Source organism: Hippocampus bargibanti, linkage group LG05, assembly GCF_051943395.1.
Source record: "Hippocampus bargibanti isolate YZ-2025 linkage group LG05, ASM5194339v1, whole genome shotgun sequence".
NCBI lineage: Eukaryota > Metazoa > Chordata > Actinopteri > Syngnathiformes > Syngnathidae > Hippocampus > Hippocampus bargibanti.
The window spans coordinates 23,726,993-23,744,862 of NC_142738.1; the positions used below are offsets into that span (position 1 = coordinate 23,726,993).

The 17,870-nt window shown below is 40.6% G+C and overlaps 1 protein-coding gene and 1 long non-coding RNA gene across 3 annotated transcripts; one reads left to right on the forward strand and one right to left on the reverse strand.

Moving 5' to 3' along the window:
- Positions 1–60: 60 nt before the first annotated feature.
- rhcgb (Rh family C glycoprotein b) lies at positions 61–17,242 on the forward strand. Of its 2 annotated transcripts, XM_088997371.1 has the most exons (12): positions 61–532; positions 6,615–6,772; positions 7,951–8,143; positions 8,514–8,664; positions 10,086–10,233; positions 10,314–10,480; positions 10,579–10,716; positions 10,903–11,039; positions 11,137–11,261; positions 11,338–11,411; positions 14,251–14,318; positions 16,219–17,242. In XM_088997371.1, exons 2-12 carry the CDS (start codon positions 6,649–6,651, stop codon positions 16,250–16,252), a joined length of 1,359 nt encoding a protein of 452 aa, XP_088853497.1. In that variant the 5' UTR covers positions 61–532; positions 6,615–6,648; the 3' UTR covers positions 16,253–17,242. The 2 variants fall into 2 exon arrangements, with proteins under 2 accessions (XP_088853497.1, XP_088853496.1); XM_088997370.1 differs by lacking the exon at positions 61–532 and having other exon boundaries at positions 5,007–6,772; positions 16,219–17,241.
- LOC148898262 (uncharacterized) lies at positions 7,966–13,578 on the reverse strand. The gene is made up of 3 exons (XR_016115078.1): positions 12,461–13,578; positions 10,080–10,224; positions 7,966–8,102 (listed from the first exon to the last, which is right to left on the reverse strand). It is a non-coding gene; the product is annotated as an uncharacterized LOC148898262 (long non-coding RNA).
- Positions 17,243–17,870: the final 628 nt, after the last annotated feature.

Here is a 17,870-nt window from a genome sequence, read left to right on the forward strand (position 1 = left end):
TAAATTACCGATGTATCTATCACAAATGCTACATTGATGTATCTATCACAAATGCTACATTGCTTAATTTACGGTATAAATCCAATTCTGTAGATTTTGCTGCAGTAGTCATTTGTCATCATGGTGCACAATGCAACGTTTGCATTGCTTGCTACGAGCCACGAAGCCCCTTTCATAAGTCTCACGTACACTCTACAGTCACGGTTTATTGTAAATTTACGTTTTGTAGCGTCATATATGTTGTTAGTTTCTTTTGAATCTGTCTTCTGGGCTGAGGTTCTGTGCATCTACTTTGGAAAATGATATGCAAATGCACGACTTTATAACGCTTGCGAAAGTCTGGAAGAAAGAAGCAGGCTTCTGATTGGCTGCAGCGCCGAGTATGCAAATTTCAACTGCAGGTAGCCTATGTCTGTGTGCTCGGCGACGGGACACGTGTATTGTTTGCGCGTGAAGATGAGGGCGTCAGTGGAGAGTTTGTAGAGCGCGCGGTCAGGACAAACCATCCATGATTTTGCGGAATTTAACACAAGTAGGTATTATTGAGCTCGAATATTTCGTTGTGTAATAATATGTTTTGAATGTTGAAAGTGATTAAATTTTTTCAATAAATGTTGATTAATTTAACGTTGCCCCTTCGATGGAAACTTATTAAAAACAGACGCAATCTTGATGTATCCTCATTTTATGTAATGCTGTAATACTGAACTGATCTGGCAACCTAGCCACGACGCGACATCACGTGACTTGACAGCGATAAAAGCCAGTTTGTGTGTTGGACTTCTCGTACGACGGTGAACGCAGCGGTTGCTGTCTGTGCTTCGGCAAATAAATATCCTACTTGTATGATCTAAACAAGAGGACCTTCTCGACTCTTTATTCTCCCAAATGCATCGCGAAAGCGCTGAAGATCTCAACAGGTTATGGGCCCAGGAGACGTTTGGGAGATAAAGTGAAGCCAGAAGTGTATCCAGACTTGAAAGAGCGGTGAGCAAACGAGGCTATCGCTAACCGGCTAAACAGCGGTCAAGATGGATCAAGGAAGGGCAAGCAGGCACCTTCGACTGGCATTCGACGGAGATGAAGATAAGTACGAGATATGGGAAACAAAAATGCTCGGACATTTTCATTTATTGGGACTAAAGAAGACCGTGCTAAGCGAGCCGGCGACGAGTTCCGATATGGCTACGGATGCAGATAAAAATGCCGATGCGTATGCCGAATTGATAAATATGCTTGATGACAAGAGCCTCTCACTAATAATGAGAGATGCACCTGATGATGGAAGAAAATCTTTGAAGATATTGAGAGAATATTATGCCGGGAAAGGAAAACCGCGGATAATAAATCTGTACACCACGCTCACGTCGCTTCAAAAGAGGAACGATGAAAGTGTTACAGACTATATCATCAAAGCCGAAACCGCCATCACAGCACTCCGAAATGCAGGTGAAACTATGGGGGATGGACTACTTGTTGCCATGGTATTAAAAGGACTACCAGCAAGTTTCAAGCCATTTGCAATCCATGTAGCGCATTCAAATGATGAAATCAAGTTTGCAGATTTCAAGACGAAGCTACGGAGTTTTGAAGCCACTGAGAAATTGAACACTGAGTCAGGGGACAGTGTGATGAAGACACAGAGTCGGAGTGGACGACAAACCACCAAAATCAACACCCGTGACCAGTACAGTGATGACACAAGCATAGTGTGTTTCAAGTGTGGTATCAAAGGCCACATAGCAAGAGAATGTCGACAGAAGACATGGTGCAGTCATTGCAAAAGCAAGACACAAAGACGCAACGTGCAGGCGTAAGGACAAGGACAGACGAGATGACGCCAGTAAAGCGTCAGAAGACGGCGACACCGACATCGTGCTCAAGATGAAGGACGGCGAGGCCAGATCCAGGGAGCAGTTGGGTCGCGACATCAGAGAGAGAGGATTGACGGTGGACACAGGAGCCACTTCGCATATCATCACTGATGTGAACATGTTCAAGAATTTCGACAGCACGTTCAAACCGGAAAGACACCGCGTGGAGCTGGCGGACGGCACACAATGCAGCGGAGTCGCACATAAAAGGGGAGATGCTGAGGTCTCTTTGATTGACATCAAAGGACAAAGACATAAAGCAACGCTGAGAGGTGCTTTATACATTCCTTCATACCCCCAAGACATTTTGTCTGTAAAGAAGGCAACCACCAACGGGGCAACAGTGATATTTAAAGAAGGTAAAAATTCACTGATTACGAAAGGTGGGACAAAATATGGTATACATGTGTATGGAAAGTTGTACTATTTGCATATTGAGAAAGAGACACAGATAAATGAAACAGATGAAAACACATATGGCATGAGATTACAGCCTAAGACTAGTGAGGTCTTTCAGGAGCCTAATAAAAGAGCCCAAGAGTCATGTGTACAAGACAGGGATGCACGCGAAAGTGCAGTCACAGAGCCAAATGAACATAACCTCACACGACAAAGTGACACAAATGATGAACCTGAAAATAGAAGGTATCCTACTAGGGAAAGAAAGAAACCTAGTCACTTTGATGATTTTGTGATTGAGTACAGCGATAACGATGGGGCACACACCACAGTAGACTACTGTTACAGAGCCGTGTGTGGTGTTCCGCAAACATGCAGAGGCAATGAGATCAAATAATTCTCAAGAATGGGCAAAAGCCATGGATGAGGAAATTCAGTCATTAAATGACAACACATTTACTGCAACAACCCTACCAGCGGGCAAGAAAACAGTGGGGGGTAAATGGGTATATGCTATCAAACGTGACGTAGATGTCAAAGACAAATATAAAGCACGATTTGTAGCAAAGGGCAAGAGCCAGGTGGAAAACATAGACTATGGAGAGACATTTTCACCAACAGCCAATCAAACAGGTATAAGAGTGGTGCTTCAAAAAGCAGCTCTGGAAAATGGAGAAAAGAATGATGGTCTAGTTTACAAACTAGAAAAATCACTTTACGGTTTCAAGCAATCTGGCCGAAACGGGAACAAGGTCTTACATGATTATTTAACCGATAATGAGTATAAGCAAAACACAGGTGGTTATTGTATGTATGCCAAAGAGTCAAGAAGTGACAAGGTAATCAAAATCATATGGGACGGTGATTTCATTATTGATGACTACCAATACACGAAAACAACTGTATTTGAGGACAACCAGGGAACAATTGCACTTGCTAAAAATCCTGTTCATAGACAGAGGTGTAAACATGTGGACATAAAATATCACTTCATCAGGTCAATTGTTAATGAGGGTAAAATGAACTTGGTGTATTGTCCAACTGAAGCAATGGTGGCCGACATCATGACTAAACCAGTCTCAAAGTCAAAGTTGATTGAGTTTGCACCAATTATTTTTGGAAGTTGAAATGTGTAAGACAGAGTCTACATTTTTCTATTTACTTTTGGTTTACATTACAGCAAACTGAGTATAAGTGGGGGTGTCTAGAAAGTTAGATTGTATCCTCATTTTATGTAATGCTGTAATACTGAACTGATCTGGCAACCTAGCCACGACGCGACATCACGTGACTTGACAGCGATAAAAGCCAGTTTGTGTGTTGGACTTCTCATACGACGGTGAACGCAGCGGTTGCTGTCTGTGCTTCGGCAAATAAATATCCTACTTGTATGATCTAAACAAGAGGACCTTCTCGACTCTTTATTCTCCCAAATGCATCGCGAAAGCAGTTGATTTCTTTAACTTTGCCCCTTCGATGGAAACTTATTAAAAACAGACGCAATCTTGATGAATCACAGTGCATATGTTATTTTAATCTATTTCCATTTCCTCCTCCAAGTATCTGCGAAATAGTATGTAAACGCCATATTTCTTGAGCCAAATTTATTAATTGATCAGGGATATTTTTCAGATTTGGGTTGTAGTGTATTTACTGTGCAATGAGGTTTGTACACACTACGTTTAAGGGACAACCGGCACCATTTTTTTTTTTGTTTCCCACTGACATCAGAAAAACGTTTTATAGCATCTAAAATACCCGAAACAGGCAGGCTGATATTTTTAGTTAAATGAAAAACACCAATAAAAATGACTTCAAAATGAATCCGGAAATGGCCAGTTTCAGAAGGTCCCACCCCCTTGTTCGTGACGTCACGCCAAGACGTCTTGCCTTGCTCGGGAATCAAAACAATGGCTTCAGATTCAGAGAAGATGCTTTCTTGTTACTCATCCAGTTATGAATATGATTCAAATAGTTCTGAAGAGGAAAGCATAAATGTTTGCAATCGATTAAAGAAGTCCTTCCGTCTCATTTTGAGGCGTCTGGACTCCAATTTAGCGCCCAGAAAATGCAGAAGATGGCGCCCAAGCTCCATTGGAAATGGGCTGATTTGTCAGCTGGGAATTTGTGTCAGCGAATATCAAATAGTTGTCTTGGTGCAACACACAACGATTCACCATCGCGTTATTTATGTCTTTTCCTTCTAATTTCGCCATCAACACGGATCAAAATGAAGTTTTCAGACTAAACAAAGTACCCAAAATGCATTGTGTGTCGCTTTCTTGGTCAGGGGCGGTCTTAACGTGACGTCACATGGGGATCGTCATCAACTACAAGACTTCATGAATATTCAGTGCAAGTCTTAAAACGTAAACTATAGCTATATGCTGTGGAATCTTTGTAAAATACGCTCAGTCGAAGTCATTTGAAGTAATTTTACAAATTATGGACATAACTTGTCCGAAGGTGTCGGTTGTCCTTTAATGCTTTAGGTTTAGTATTTCCGGCCCAAACACTCCCTCCAAGTGCTTCTGGCCCGGCCCCTCTGTCAAATTTTAGAACCCAATGTGGCCCGTGAGTCAAAAAGTTTGCCCACCCCTGGGTTAATTCATTGTTTTGTTCATACTCATTTTTAGTCCTTCCAGAAGGGCTCCCAAGACAATAGAGAATGTATGTATCAAATTGACTTTTAAAAAAGTGTAATGATAGAGCATTTTAACATAAGGATAAAAATGTGACTCATTTTCTTTCCGGATGCAAAAGAATAATACATTTGATTTTGTAAGCGCCTTTCAAAACTCTCAAGGTCTTTTTCCAGTCACAGGATCGTTTTTCTGTGTCACTGGCAAATAATCCAAGGGAAGCAGAGTGTACAGCACAATCATCTCTTTTACTCTAATATATCGACACATTTATCACATATTAAAAGGAATTGTCCATTTTGTTGAGCAATTTTTCAAAGATTTTTTAGTTTTGTCACCAAAGAATACTAGAAACAAAAACTAACTTTTTTTTACACTTAATAATGTCCTGCGTGACGCCGACTTGTTTTGTGCTTTTGTCCAAGAGTCAATTGAGTTTTACTTCATGATACTTTTAATTTGTTTTGAACCACATGAGTGATTCACTGGTCACACCTGACAAAGAAAAGTCAACACTTACTTTGAATAATTTGACTCTGGGAGGGATTATTTCATTTTCTTTGGTTTCCCATGAGGGGATCAAAATATCAATGATTGACCATTTTATGAATGACTATGCAATCCGAAGCAAATAGCCTGATCACAGGCCCATTTTTGAACCAAGGCATTGTCAAACGCTAACGAAGCCGCATCTACGCACTCAATTAAATATAGTATGTGAACAGTAATGTTCACGTGACTCACAGCGTAAGAGGCGTAAACAAATTTCGTTCACCACATCTGTTGCACTGTTCATTTTGACTGAAGAATAAATGTGAGGTTTTATTCCTCTTGTAACCTTTGAACTAATTTGCTAATCCACCAGCAACTGTTCTCCCCAGTGTGAACAATACTTGATAAATTTAGAACACAATGGGGAAAATCCAATTCTGGCTGATAAAACATGATCAGTCGTCAAAGGATTCTGGGCATTTCTTTACCTCTAACGTTCCCTTGAACGTTCAGTGGACACCTGGGTTCACCTTGAACCCGGTGCTGTAATGGTTGACTGAGTCAAACCTGCCAAGCACCTTTCTCGTGTCTTGTGGGAAACGTGTTATTTACAGTGAATGCTTCACAGGGCCTGACTTGTGAAGTCATGAGAACAACCCCCATTGATGTTGATATCACGTTTGTAGTGCACACTTTATTTTGTGGAAGAGCCGACTATCGTATTCCTTCTTGGCGTCTGCTTTGAATTTTCCGCCCTTGCAGTCCACAATATCTCAATCAATGACAATCTGAACAGCAGTTGACTTTACCTTTCTCCGTGGGCATAATTACATGTCTTCATCCGTGGAGATTGTAAAAAAGTAACCAGCCTATTTTGACAAAGCAAGGAATAAAAAGTCGAGACTTCTGTTTTCAAGTGGCGGTATTAAAAGTCAAAGATTTGAAACGCGGCATGTTGAGCTTCCAGACAATGTCGAGGGAGTGACAATGGGAGTGTCCTCTCATCTTCTCTCACCTTCACTTGAGCGTGGCCTTCACTTGGGCACGAACGTCAAGTGAGGACTTCCAAGTTGAAGGATCTGACTCCCGCACATATATTAGAACAACTTCAGAATCGGCAAAAAAAAAACAAAGGCTGCGGAATGGGCTGTGTACAAAGCTTTAGGGAATTCTGTGATCGTTCTAAAAATACAAATGTGCGTTTCAGTCTTCCAGCAGTGTGTATCGTGTGGCAGACATCCATGATCATCCTGTTTGGGGTTTTTATACGTTATGACGAGGAGTCAAATCCACACTGGATAGAGCACAGGAAAGAAGCAAATATATCAAGTGACATTGAGAATGACTTCTACTTCAGATATCCAAGTAAGTGACTTCAACTTGGCTGACTCTGTCTCTTCTCTCATCCAATGGGTGTCATCATTTTAAAAGAACAAATTGAATGTACCTTCTTTATGGTGCAATGTTGTAAATACTATATATATATATATATATATATATATATATATATATATATATATATATATATATATATATATATATATATATATATATATATATTTTAGAAAACAAAAAAAATCAAAAAGCATTTTTGTTTGGCAGATACGGAATGAAACCATCCGTATATATGTTTGAGATTGCTGACATCCACAGGTATTTCCCCAGAGGCGAGCGTTGTCACCCTGCTTTCCCTTTTTATGACTCAATGTTTTCCAGTCGTTGGCTCGCTCAAATAAATAAATTAACTAACCCATATTTTGTAGTTTAGTATGTCCTTGTGTTACGATCAATAAGAACCTGTTATGTGGAGTCATAACTACTCACAATGGCGTCACTTGACTTTTTTTTTCAACTACATATTTTGAGGCAAATAAAGATTGCTTCAGGTTGGTGCACTCAAACACACTTTTCACACAATGCTGCTTGTCGCAATGTATCCTCAAGTTTCACAGCGACAACATATTGTACCAGTAGACGTGTCAGACGGTTTGTGGTCATGATTTTGGAAGTGACATCGGCCGGGTGATGCTGGTATCCACCGGAGAGCCAATACCAGGCCTTGTAGAAATGTTTTTAAATTAATTTGATTCCCTCAAGACTGTATTAATTTAATGTGCAGATTTATGTTGTTTGCTGCGTTTTTAAAACACCACTGGATATTTTTAATACAGTGCTTAATACCACCAAAGTGATAGGTATAAGGTAACAAAAATCTATATTTAAAAAGAAAAAAACCATTTGGATACACCTTGCTATTCTTCATTGAATGTTCTGTGAAAATATAATCACGGACAATTCTCAGGTGACTTTTAAGACTTTTTGTGCTGTCCGGGATCTTGATTGACTTTTCAATTTGGTTGAATTTCAAAACAGTTCTTCGCCCATTGAGAATGTTTTTTTTTAATTGTCTGCTACTTGGTCAAAGAAATGCCTTAAACCTACCTACCTTAAAAGCTTTAGCTGTGCTGTCATGTGAATGTGTTTCTATCATACACATTGTTATTATCTGTGAACCATATCCTTAAACCTTCTTCGATGTTCAGGCTTTCAGGATGTCCATGTGATGATCTTTGTGGGCTTTGGCTTCCTGATGACTTTTCTCAAGCGCTACAGTTTTGGCGCCGTGGGTTTCAACTTCCTCATCGCAGCGTTTGGCCTCCAATGGGCGCTGCTGATGCAGGGATGGTTCCACTCCCTGGATTACACAGATGGAAAAATCAAAATCGGCGTTGAAAGGTACAATTGTCTTCCTCCTCAAATACTGAATTATAAATCATTTAAAAGAAATCATGCAATAGGTTATTTTTTTGAAGTCGGATAAATATGTTTTATTGTTTCCATCACTTTTTTCACAAGAAGGAAAAAAAAAAAGATTACAAAAACTAGTTGATCTTGCCAAATCTGATACATTAGATTTAGTCATCATTCTTACTTGTGTAGATTGTTGTTTTTATTGTAAACTGAAACGTGACGCTATTGAAAAATGATGATGCTGTCTGTCGTTTGATGCATGCACCACCTTAACCTCACTTGTTCATGTTTCTGAAAGCAAACAGCTCCGTATTTATGTCAGTGACTTTTAAATATTCCAGTGTTCTTTGTCAAGTTTAATCAATGCAGATTTCTGCGTGGCGGGCTGCCTGATTGCTTATGGAGCCGTGCTTGGTAAAGTCAGTCCAGTCCAACTAATGGTTTTGACCCTGTTTGGCATCACATTGTTTGCTGTGGAGGAATATATCATCCTCAGTGTCATACACGTAAGTGAAACTTGTGTGTTGAGATTTCCTTCGAAGCATTTTGTTGTCTCAAAACATATTTGAACCAATACACTCAAATTATACAACAAAATAGCGAGGTACTGTTCAGTGTGCCTGTTTTACCCTCGAGAGGTTTGGGATTTTAATCTCTGTGCCTGCCGCTGTCAGAACTCCACCCCCCACCCCCACCTCCCCTCCCTCCGTCTTTGTCTCGTTGACCCTAGGTGCTCCGACTTCCTCTGACATTCTTGAAATATGCTTGTTAGCTTCATTGCTAAACTAAAATGATGATCCCCGTCAGCCCACACTGAAAGCACTGGGTTGCTCCTGCAGCCAGAGACTGCAAGGAGAGATACCGCCGCTCGCTCCTGCCGACTGCTGTCAGGCTTCTTAACAAACATGAGAAAAACCTGGCCTGATACATTGTAAATAGCACAGCCACTTCATGTAGAGGAAATACGGTTACATTTATGCCTAAAGCTTTTTATTTTATATTTTACACTATGTCCATTTTTTTCCGAAACATTTTTGTACAGCTCGGTCTTCTATTTATTCGCGAATGTAAACCGGGTGCATCCATTCATTATATAGTATTCAGACTAGCAACGGAGCTATCAGCTCCGCGGAGCACGTTAACTATGGAAAGAACGGCCATTAAACGAAACAAACAGAACGCAATGTTTACTCAACCTCTGCTCCTCCAAAAGAGAAATGATGTCTTCCGACACTCCTCGGCCACGCAAAAAGTCGATTGGTGACGACATTACTGTATGTCCTGTCTTCCGAGCCACACTTAACGTACTGTACACGCTGACGGGGCCAAAATTGAATAGCTCCACGAACGTCACAAAGTCAGACTGAGAATAAAGTCAGAATTCTGACTTTAAAGTCGCAACGAAAAGAATTCTGACTTTAAAGTCAGAATTCTGAGAATAAAGTCATAATTCTGAGATTAAAGGCAGAATTTTGCCAACTATTTTTTTTTTCCTTCAGTAGCCCTAATCCTCTTCCGTAGTCTTCTGACGTTTCTTTTTCTTACATGATTTTCTTACATGAAATACTTTGTTTTTCTTTTTGACCCCACTACCACCCCTTTTAATTTTGCTGCAGTCGATTACAAATTTTCAAATTGTCGGACTATTAAAGGCTTTCTGATTCTTATTTTGATTCTGAAGGCAGACTTGTTCGGAGGTTTAAATGGCTGTTTTCCTCTGTTTTGGCCTGCAACTGTCTGACAACTAGCCCAAATTGGAGAAAGCTTTTGAAAGAAAAGGATAGGATAGATAATGTAGAAATAGATGTAATGTATATGTAACAGTATCGAAATGATTGACTGTAAAAAGAGAGAAAAGAAAACAATAACATCAACAATAAGATAAAACAAAGTGGTTTGTGACCAAATAAATCTTGTTGACCTGAAGGCCCGAGATGCAGGAGGCTCCATGGTGATCCACACATTTGGCGCTTATTATGGCCTTGCCATCTCGTGGATGCTCTATCGACCCAACCTGGACCAGAGCAGTCGTCTCCAAGGCTCAGTCTACCACTCGGATGTCTTTGCTATGATCGGTAGGGCGGCATCACAAAAAAAACGTGTCACTTTGTTGTTTGACTCAGCGTTTGACTTCTTTGCAATATTCAATGGGTAGGAACTCTTTTCCTGTGGATGTTCTGGCCCAGTTTCAACTCAGCCATCGCTGACCACGGAGATGGGCAGCACCGAGCTGCCATCAACACCTACCTGGCCTTGGCTTCAACAGTGCTCACCACTGTGGCTTTCTCAAGCCTCTTTCAGAAGCACGGCAAACTAGACATGGTAAAAGTCCCTCGTAGACCCGCTGCAAATCCAATTTACGCCACGTGACTTTCTGGAGACACACGGCATGGATACACATTTGTTCTTGTTCTGCGCAGGTTCACATTCAAAACTCCACGTTGGCTGGCGGTGTGGCTGTGGGAACTGCAGCAGAATTTATGCTGATGCCTTATGGGTCTCTGATAGTTGGGTTCTGCTGCGGTATCATCTCCACATTGGGTTATATCTTCCTCACGGTATTCTTCACGTGGAGTTTAGATGTTAACTAGTATTCTTCTGGAGGCCGAGTTCATTCCCCATGAGTTTGAGTTCCTCTGTCTATGAAGTCAGTGATGGATGAGCAAACACCAATAGCGTACAATGTATTGACCCGGGTCTGACATTAGGTGCTGAACTTGCTATGTTTCACGCTTCTCTCACAGCCATTTATGGAAAAGCACCTGAAGATTCAGGACACGTGCGGAGTCCACAACCTTCACGCCATGCCTGGGCTCATCGGTGGTATTGTGGGCGCTATTACCGCTGCAGCTGCATCTGACTCGGTTTATGGTAAACAAGGGTGAGAAGCATGTCTGACTCGTGGAATTTTTGATGAAGTGAGGCTTTTGGCCGCCTTTAATGTTGTCTTTTTTTTCTTTTCCTTTTTACAATCAAAGACTGATCAACACCTTTGATTTTGAGGGGGATTTTCAAGAAATGACTCCCACAAGGCAGGGAGGTCACCAGGCCGCGGGCATCTGTGTGGCCGTCTGCTTCGGTGTCGGTGGAGGCATCATGGTTGGTAAGCAACATACTCTGACCAAAAGCCACTTAAATAGGTTTGATGCAGTTTGATGATGACTTTGTATACTTGACAGGTTTCATTTTAAGATTACCCATCTGGGGGGACCCGGCTGATGACAACTGCTTTGATGATGAGGCCTACTGGGAGGTTAGCGACGACGTCAATCCATGTCATGAGTGTCTCTCGGCGATCACAATACTGTATATTGAAGTATAGAGTGACCAAACTGTGACACCAGCTGTGCAGAGACCAAACATTCCATTCAAGTAGTATTGTCCGACATTCCATGCTAATGATGGCCTGCCCACAAGCTCCCCCGGGGTATGGAACTGTATAGTGCCACTTAGCAGTTTTTTTTGACGACGATACTAGTGCAGCGTGTTCTACCGGAAACAAATTCCTTGTGTGTTCTACATACTTGGCAATAAAGATGATTCTGATTCTGATATGGCCAAAACCTTTGTCTAAATCCGCATTTTGACTAGTTCAGCAACCTCCCATACACCTTCGAGGGTACTGCTGAGGGTCTAGAGTTGGTTCCGGTCATCATAGGAGGTCTATGAGCTGTACTTTGCCTGATCAATCCCCTCAGACGTAATTTCCAGGGGTGGAAAGCTGTAGACAACTCACTGGGACACATAAAACCCTTGGACATGATAATGTGATGGCTCAGGTGCAGTGCTCCAAAAATGGGAAAAAAGCATCTTTAAATGTCACAATTATAGTTGGCTCTTGGTTTTGGATTTGTGGTTTTGAAGTTGAATACATGAAAGCATGTAAAATGTGAACAATAAGGACGAGCACAAATCTGCAACACAAATCATAGCAAGTGGCAGCTGTGATCATGCATTCTCATTGTTTTAAACTATGCTCGCAATGTTGTTACATTAATAATAATAATAACAATAATAATAATAATACAGTAAAGTCTCGTTATATCGATATCGCTTATATCGATAGTACCGCTTATTACGATACTATTTCTATCAGTGACGTGTGGTGAGGTTCATGGCTGGTGAGGCACTGACGTCATCATAGTCAGATTTACAAACATATGAACTCTACAGAGTAGTTTATTCACCATTTGATTGGCAACAGTTAACGTATTTTGTTTAAAATTTCATGTCAGCATTTTTTATATATACAAACTGTAGCATAGAAAAAAATAATTAAAAAAAACGTTTTTATCGTGTTACCTTTAGTCCATGCGCCGCTCCTTCTGAAGAAAGGCATCGATAACTTCTTTGTAGAAGCCTTCCTTATCTTTCTTCAGTTTTAAAAGTCTCTCTGTCTCAACGGAGATCACTGCCAGTGAAGAAAGTCGTCCTTGATCAGTCCTGTTCCGACTGTATGTTTTCAGTGCTGAGAATGACAATCTCGTCTACTTCTCCAGCAACAAATGGGGCTGCACCTATCTCCTTTTTAATGTCATTTCTAATGACATCACCAACTGCTTCAATTAAATCGTTCTGTATTCTGTTTCACAGGCTGGAAAATATAGTGGATGTCCCAAAATGACTCGCTAGCCCGTCATCTTTCTGAGCGAAAGCATGTAATAGTTCAACATAGTTGCCACGATGAGCAGAGCCCTTACTTTCATCATTTCCACGAAATGCCAGCTGTTGTTTGGCAAGGAAGCAGGTGGCATTGATGAGATCTTTTAAAATCTCCCGGTTCTCCTTTACCTTAGCATTGTGGATGCTGATGTTGAGTCTTCGCTCATTTTTGATGAGGCTCCGTTGTAAAATGTTCAGGTCACAATATCCCATTTGAGTCCAGACATTGTCACAAATTGAGAACAGAAGGCCGGAAAAGCAGAAAAGGCGGTTTCTTGCTGGACATCCACACAGCCAGCCTTTTCGTGTGTACCAGTCCGCCTGAAAAGAGCGAGTATTGTGTCCCGTTGTCTGAAGCAAACCTTTTAGCTCCGGTGTTGGTCTTCCTTTAATTATTACCTCCTGCTTCGATTGAAAGTCCAGTTTAGAAAATTCTTTCAATTTAGATATGTAATCCTCCATTCTGAAAGTGAGGCCAAGCAACACGAAAAAAATGACTGCAGGGTTGCACTTTACTTGCTAACTGTTTACTGTAGCTTTCTGTCTCTAATTCTATTATTCTGCAGACGTGGAGTAAGAAGTATCTCTGGAATCACAAGCGCCCCCTGCCTGTCATGAGGCGGGAGAACTGTGTGCCTCACCTACGCACAGCGTTTTGATAAAAATAAAACAAAATAAACACTGGAGTACAGTGTTTATAATGTACAATGACTCTACATTATATACACCAGCTAAACTGTAGAAATTTAGTTCATATACTAAACGTGTTTGAACGCTTTAATAGCGATATGAAGAAGGACAGCAATGCGGTCTCACTGCAGAGCAAGCCAGCACAGTAAGCATAGTGATTGCGCAATCCATAGTGAGGATCAGCCGGCTGGTGCCTCACTGCTCATCTCTACTTAGTATTTGAACGGTAAATGTGAAAATTCAGGGTCGGATATATCGATAGTCCCGGTTATATCGATATTTTTTCGGACTCCTGAGAATATCGATATAACGAGACTTTACTGTATATTTAATTTCTAAGCGCCTTTCAAAACTCTCAAGGACACTTTACAGTCACTGGATTTTTTTTGTGTGTGTGTGTGCGGGTGAGCAGCGGCAGCCGTTCGCGCCATCATTCACTCTACCCGGAAGTAACACAGCAGCAAAGTTATGAAAGGCCGAGGAGTGACATGCACTGCCCGCCACTGGTTTAACATGTGAATTGGTCAAAAATGCAATGACAATACCTGGTAAACAAGTGAGAGCCTTTCCGCTAACCTGAGATTTCATAATGGGTCTATTTGTTTTACACTGTTGAGTGTGGCAAATTTTGTGATATTAAGGCTGTGTTCAGTGTGTTACCTGTCTATTTTTCAACTTTACGGCCACAAATATCAGCTGATGTCGTTTGTACCCGTGAATGATGCTAAAATTGTCTCCAGGTGCCGGATGAGGAGGAGAATATTCCACCAGTTCTGCAGTATAACAATCACATGCTCAACAAAGACGTGTAAGTGTTTTAGTTTGTAAGCCCAGTCAACAATTTTCCGGTCAAATACTCTCATATTCAAGAAATGAAGTGACTTCGTCACAGTGAAGGGCCATGGATTTAATCGCTAGGCCTTCAGTAGTGCTTAGTCTGAATCAATCAGGAATGTAATGTAAAGTGTGGTGTGATTAACTATAAGTCCACTAGAGGGTACCATTAGCCAGTAAACAACTGGCCGACCTTTCTTAATTAATTATTTCCCTCTATTCTTGAAAAGTTCATCTGTAAAATGGCTTCAACAGTAAATCTGCAACAAAATCAATTTATTCTCCCCTTTAGCCATTGTGGGTTGACAAAACCACTATTAAATGAACACATAGTGGGAGGTTTGGACTTTTTTGGTCTATTTTTTTAGCCAGCTTTCTATCTATTTGACTTATTTCCGGGTTGAGTGAACGCTGGCGCGTGTGGCTGCCGCTGCTCACCCACATAAAAACTTCTCCTGTGACTGTAAAGTGACCTTGAGAGTTTTGAAAGGTGCTCATAAATGAAATGTATTATACGAGCCAATCAACTCGAAATCTAAGTAAAAATACTTTCAAACGTTATTTCACTTTGCATTCTAATGTGTATACTGTAACTCAATGGCGTCAGAAACAAAATCTTTGTAAACTAAATCACAAAAACATGTACATACGTTAAGTTTCAGAAATCAAATCAGGAGATTTTTTGCACTTGTGACTCTGTGGTGTGTGTTAAAATAATTCGTGAGTGTTACAAAAGTATAAATTTGAAGTAAATAAAACACAACTAATATAAAATGTATGTATTTTTTCTTTTGTTTCACATTACAAAAGAACTGTCTGTATTGTGTCAATGGTTGCTTTTGAGGTGAATATTGTGAGTACTGTGGTCAAAATCGGGAGTCTCCCGACCAAATCGACTTAACATGACTTAACATGTATGCATTTAATAATGTCAAAGCACCCTTTCTCGACGAGGGATGTGGCTGCCATAAAACTTCTTGAAACGAAAAACAAAAATTGACTAAATGTTCCATTGATCCGAGTAGGCAATGCTTCTCAACGTGTGAGCAGCAAAGAGCATCAGAGACATTTTTAGGGAGGACCAAAGAAAAAGAACAACGTTGGTTGTTTATATTTGCTGTAGTGAGCGGCACAGGTCCGAAGCTTGTTCAAGTCGGCTCCAGAACGTTATTAAAAAGGCTTGATTTTATTACACTTCCTGACAAATGTTCCAATGATGATTTAAAAACACAGTCAACCTGAGATTAATGTGAGAACTGTAGAATATTTTTGGGAAGTACAGTATTGTTGTTGCTTATATTGTCCTCTGAGTGGCAGCACTAATTCACGAAAGAGGGTGCATCCAATACAGTATTCAAGCGGCTCAAAGTGTTTCAAACGCTATTGTTCGAACTCTTATTCGCGAACACACGATGGGCATGTTACGCTCGCGCTGTGGCACAGTCAACCTGAGATTAATGTGAGAACTGTAGAATATTTTTGGGAAGTACAGTATTGTTGTTGCTTATATTGTCCTCTGAGTGGCAGCACTAATTCACGAAAGAGGGTGCATCCAATACAGTATTCAAGCGGCTCAAAGTGTTTCAAACGCTATTGTTCGAACTCTTATTCGCGAACACACGATGGGCATGTTACTTTATGCTCACGCTTGTGGTAATGGGGGTTTCACATCACGCACATTTATACAACGTGCACAAATGACCTTGATGATGCAATGTTGCCCTGCAAATGACATCATTCAATGAGACAAGTAATTTGTCATTTTACATTTCGCAAAGACCATTGTAATTCAATTAGAATGATCTTTGTGTTGTTTGGTCAATGTTTTATTTTAATTGTGGGCCTTAATGTATTCTTTTGTTTGTTTGTTTTAGAACTGAGTCAAATTTCACCTTGGAGCAGAACTGACCCAGCTTCTTGAAATTGATGATTTGCTGGCCTGTGTTGGTCCTTTTTTAATAGCCTGGATGAACAAAATCCTTCACTCCATATTTTATACATCAAGAAATAAATTAGTCAAAGTCAGCTTTATTGTCAAATATGCTAATATTCCAGAGAATATATTTCTGTAAAATAGAAAATTAGGTCAAGTTAGGAATCTAACTCAATCGGCTAACTATTGGTCATATTATCAAATTATATTGAGAACAACGGGTCAAATTTGGCCCATCTAAATTCTGCTACCCAAATTATTTATATAAAAAAACATGTATTTAAATATAATTCGTTCAAATAAAATTGGGAAATAAAGGCTTAAACTTGAAAAAAAACCAGACTGGGGTATTCAGTGAATTTATGGCAGTCATTTAAGGTATAGTTCATAATTTTCCATATAAGAAAGGGTTCTACAGGATTAAAATGATTTCCTCAGTCTATTTCAATGTTTGCACAATGTCAATTGATAACATGAAATCTGCCCTTTTTAAAAAGGTGCATGACACAATGAGGCTATAGTGTATGATCTTTACTGAGCCCTTATTACGGTAATTTGTTGTTGTTGGAGAATTACAGATATCTGAATTATTACAAGTTTGTGAAATAAAATGTTTCATGTATGAGGAAAGGTGAAATCAGAGTATAGTAGATGGCCGAAACTCTTTTTGCATTGCTTGTTCTCTTCTGGTCATTGGGGTGTCAAATGCATGAAAATGGCCACGTTTGTGTGATATCATGAATCGTGTTATGAGTACGAGGTGCCCCAAAATAACATTTTCCTCTTGCCCACAGGTTTTATTTGCATGACTGTGTGTTAATGTGTGTGGGTGTTAATGTGTGTGTGTGTGTGTGTGTGTGTGTGTGTGTGTGTGTGTGTGTGTGTGTGTGTGTGTGTGTGTGTGTGTGTGTGTGTGTGTGTGGTGTTAACTTTTGCGTGTATGTGTGTGTGTTAACGGTGTTAACTTGTGCGTGTGTGTGTGTGTGTGTTAACTTTTGTGTGTGTGTGTTAACGGTGTTAACTTGTGCATGTGTGTGTGTGTGTGTGTGTGTGTGTGTGTGTGTGTGTGTGTGTGTGTGTGTGTGTGTGTGTGTGTGTGTGGGGTGGGGTGAAATCATTTTTGATGCAAATGCTATTTTTTGTCATGGTCGTGAGTTTTTTTGTGTCTGTATGAGGTAGCTGTTTTTATTTGGGGGGGCGTGGCTATATGGCTACATTTGTCAACGTCAAGGAATCACATATCCTGTTTGCTCTGTGTTCATGGTTTTGTAAATAAAGTGTTTGCAACATACAAATGACCTGTTCTTGTCATGATCTGGTTGGCGACCAACGGGGGGCGCTGTCGGCCCCGCCTGCACCTGCACAGGTGCTGGTCGTCCCGATCAGATTGGCGACCAACGGGTACCGACGTCAGCCCTGCCTGCAGCCTCGCAGGTGCTGGTCGTTTTAATCACTGACACTTAAAAGGACACCCGGCACGACCATCGGGTGTCGGTTCATTGTTTGCTGCATGTTTGTTGCATGCTTTGTTTGCAATCGCATGCATTTTATGCTGTGCTTGTGTTTGTTTAACCTTGGCGGACTTTTACACTT

What these genes read in the sequence shown, in the direction of transcription:
- rhcgb (XM_088997370.1), top strand. Translation starts at nt 6,550, where the DNA reads ATGGGCTGTGTACAAAGCTTTAGGGAATTCTGTGATCGTTCTAAAAAT. An exon ending in GGATGTCTTTGCTATGATCG is followed by an intron (nt 10,234 to 10,313) that starts GTAGGGCGGCAT and finishes TTCAATGGGTAG; the next exon opens with GAACTCTTTTCCTGTGGATG. An exon ending in TCGGTTTATGGTAAACAAGG is followed by an intron (nt 11,040 to 11,136) that starts GTGAGAAGCATG and finishes TTACAATCAAAG; the next exon opens with ACTGATCAACACCTTTGATT.